Source organism: Arachis ipaensis, chromosome B03 (assembly GCF_000816755.2).
Source record: "Arachis ipaensis cultivar K30076 chromosome B03, Araip1.1, whole genome shotgun sequence".
NCBI lineage: Eukaryota > Viridiplantae > Streptophyta > Magnoliopsida > Fabales > Fabaceae > Arachis > Arachis ipaensis.
The window spans coordinates 1,017,506-1,021,230 of record NC_029787.2 but is presented as its reverse complement, the minus strand read 5'-3'; the positions used below and the strand labels follow the sequence as shown (position 1 = coordinate 1,021,230).

General features: G+C 36.8%; 2 protein-coding genes across 2 annotated transcripts; both read left to right on the top strand.

The window, feature by feature from the left end:
* LOC107634146 (crocetin glucosyltransferase, chloroplastic-like) lies at positions 38-1,792 on the top strand. Its single transcript, XM_016337720.2, has one exon. It carries the CDS (start codon positions 197-199, stop codon positions 1,691-1,693), a length of 1,497 nt encoding a protein of 498 aa, XP_016193206.1. The 5' UTR covers positions 38-196; the 3' UTR covers positions 1,694-1,792.
* Positions 2,077-3,159, top strand: LOC110269556 (probable ribosome biogenesis protein RLP24). The gene is made up of 3 exons (XM_021117506.1): positions 2,077-2,391; positions 2,498-2,594; positions 2,713-3,159. The coding sequence occupies exons 1-3, from the start codon at positions 2,360-2,362 to the stop codon at positions 2,935-2,937; spliced, it is 354 nt and encodes a 117-aa protein (XP_020973165.1). The 5' UTR covers positions 2,077-2,359; the 3' UTR covers positions 2,938-3,159.

The following is a 3,725-nucleotide window of genomic DNA, read 5'->3' as shown; positions in this document are numbered from 1 at the left end:
TATATAAAGATTATATTTTTAAAAAGTAAAAATTTACCCGACTAGACTTTGTCTAGGCATGGCCTGGTGGCCGACCCATCATCATGATTGTGCATCTTGGACCACTTTTTCACAAGAATGATTGCATCTAATCCCATTCAAGGAGTGAATACAAGTGAATCATTATTGTTTGTCCACATAAATCTACCACTACCACATGAACATGGTACGCCGCCATCGCCACCACCATTTCCTGGTGGTGCCTTACCCTATACAGGGTCACATAAACCCCGCTCTCCAATTCTCAAAGCGCTTACTCTCTTTCGGCGATGTCACTCTCTTAACAACCCTCTACATGCACCGCCGCATGTCAAGCACCAACTCCTCCACCCTCGGCCTCTCCATTCTTCCCTTCTCCGACGGCCACGACGCTGGCTTCACTGCCTCCGCCAGCTCCGAATACTCCCTCTACTTATCGGAACTCAGGCGCCGCGGCACCGACTTCGTAACCGATCTCATTCTCTCAAACGCCCAACAAGGTCATCCTTTCACATGCGTAGTCTACACACTCCTACAAACATGGGCCGCAGAGGTGGCGCGTGGGTTCCACCTGCCCACGGCGCTTCTCTGGATTCAACCGGCCACAGTGTTCGACATCTTCTACCATTACTTTCACGGGTACGGCGGTTACATCGACGGCAAAACAAGTGACCCTTCGAGTTACAACGAAGCCATCATAGAACTACCAGGGTTGGCACCGTCGCTAGTGCTAGCACCCCGTGACATGCCGGCGTTTTTATTGCCGTTGAGTTCCAAATTTACCCCCGTGATGTTTACGTTGTTTGAAGAACAGTTTCGTTACCTTGACATGGAAACGAAACCAGCAATGGTTCTTCTCAACACCTTTGAAGAATTGGAGGCAAAGGCTTTGAAGGCCGTTGATGATAAGTTGAATTTGAACATGATGCCAATTGGACCGTTGATTTCTTCAGCTTATTTGGACGGCAGAGATCTCAATGACGCTTCATTTGGCGGTGATGTGTTTCATTCCTCCGATGATGACGACTACATTGAATGGTTGGAGTCAAAGGCAGAGATGTCAGTGGTTTACGTGTCGTTTGGGAGCGTGTGTGTTGTGCCCAAGAAGCAGATGGAGGAAATTGCACGTGCGCTATTAGATTGTGGGGGTCCATTCTTGTGGGTGATCAGAGAAAAGGTTAAAGTTGAAGGAAGAGAAGAAGCGGAAGAGGAAGAGTTGAGTTGCATGGAGGAGGTGAAAATGAAGGGGAAGATAGTGAAGTGGTGTTCACAGGTTGAAGTTTTGTCGCATCGATCGTTGGGTTGTTTTGTGACACACTCTGGCTGGAATTCCGTGATGGAAAGCTTGGTTTCAGGGGTACCAATGGTGGCGTTTCCACAGGGTGTAGAGCAGAGGACGAATGCGAAGCTAATAGAAGATGTGTGGAAGACGGGGGTGAGAGTGGATCATCGTGTGAATGAGGAAGGGATGGTGGAAGCTGATGAAATTGGGAGGTGTTTGGATATTGTGATGGGGAATGGAGAGAAAGGAAATGAACTGAGAAAGAACGCAAAGAAATGGAAGTGTTTGGGTAGAGAAGCTGTTAAGGAAGGTGGATCTTCGGAAAAGAATCTGAGGAATTTTCTTGATGATGTGGGAGAAGAATGTCTTCTGAATGAGGGTGTTTTTTTATAAAAAGATGTTTGCTACGATACGATGATAAATTTATACGTACCGATACGTTTAAAATATGAATCAGTAATAACAAGTTAGTGAAATTTATTTTCCACGTCAGCATTTAATTTTTTTCTTTTTTAAATATATATTATATCACCACTTTTATTAATATACCCCTTTAATTAAATAAAAATAAAATTATATTTTTTATTTAATTTTATAAAAAGTCTTAAACATCCTTACTTTATTTGATTAGACAAAAATACCTTTTTAAATCAATCAAATTTTAAAATTCAATTAATCCTAATTTTATAGTTTCAATTAATTTAAACAACAAAACAAAAACATATTAAAAAAAATAAAAATCAATCGTTTTTTGTCTTCTTTAATTCCCCTAATTATTCATCGAAGCAAAGGAAAACATATTAAAAAAATAAAAAATCAATCTGTTCTTCATCTTCTCCTAATATCATTCGTGTTCCCCTCCCCTCTGAAGCACGCCAAAACGGCAAAACCCTAATAATAATTGACTGCATTGATCTCGATAGCTAGCCACCCACGAAATTTAAAGAACCTAAAGAGAAGGAAGACTAAACCACTCAAGTGAGTAAACGCTACGTCTTTCTCCTCTATAGAAGTTGTTGGAAAAGTGTTGATTTTGTTCCTCAACCTTATATCTTGGTCATGGAATCCAGTTCGTTCATAATGATGCCAAGGTGCAAGTCAAAGTTTCAATTCTATGAATTTCTTATACAATCAATTCACTAGAAAAATCATAAGTTAACTCCTCGTTTTTGTTGCGCAAAATTTTCGATTTTGTAGGTCTAAATGCCATAAGAACTTTAAAATGAAGAGGAACCCTCGTAAGGTCAAATGGACCAAGGCATATCGAAGAGTGCATAGAAAGGATATGACTCAGGTCAATTATTACTATTTATTATCAAAATTTATCTTTGATTTATTTTTTTTTATATATCTTGTAATTTTATTTATTGTGGTATGCTTAGGGTTTTAGAGTTATTGTGCTATTGTTTCAGGATTCAACGTTTGAATTCGAGAGGATGCGGAACAAATTGGAGAGATATGACAGGAACCTTATTGAAAATGTGTTTAAGGCCATTCCTAAGATTGATAAAATCAGAGTCATCAAAGAGGAGAGACACCATAAGAATAGGTCCTTGCTTGAATCTTCTATAGGTTCCATAGAGGAGAAAGACGCAGCGTTTACCCAGTTGAATGGTTTAGCCTTCCTTCTCCTTTAGGTTCTTTAAATTTTGTGGGTGGCTAGCAACCGAAATCAATGCAGTCAATTATTGTTAGAATTTTGACGTTTTGGTGTGCTTCAGAGGGGAGGGGGCACGAATGATATTAGGAGAAGATGAAGAACATATTGATTTTTTCTTTTTTTGATATGTTTTCCTTTGCTTCAGAGGGGGATGAATGATTAGGAGAACTGGAGAAGACGAAGAATGATTGATTTTTTTTTTTTTAATATGTTTTTGTTTTGTTGTTTAAATTAATTGAAACTATAAAATTAGGATTAATTGAATTCTAAAATTTGATTGATTTAAAAGGGTATTTTTGTCTAATCAAATAAAGTAAGAATGTTTAAGACTTTTTATAAAATTAAATAAAAAATATAATTTTATTTTTATTTAATTAAAAGGGTATATTAGTAAAAGTGGTGATATAATATATATTTAAAAAAAAATTAAATGCTGATGTGGAAAATAAATTTCACGTAGCTTGTTACTACTTGTCCATATTTTAAACGTATCGATACGTATAAATTTATCATCGTACCGTAGCAAATACCTTATAAAAAAGTTAGGAAAAGTTTAGGCAAACAACTTTGTTAAATTTTGGTCAGCATGTAATTAGCAAAGAAAAGTGAACTATTAGATGAAATTTTATACCAATCTCACACTATTAAAACTATTATTAATGACTATTTAATGACTATAAATCACAAAAATTATTAATCCTTTGACATTCCTCAAAAAGTTATTCTATCAACAAATGTTATTTTTTTTAATAAATTATATTTAAT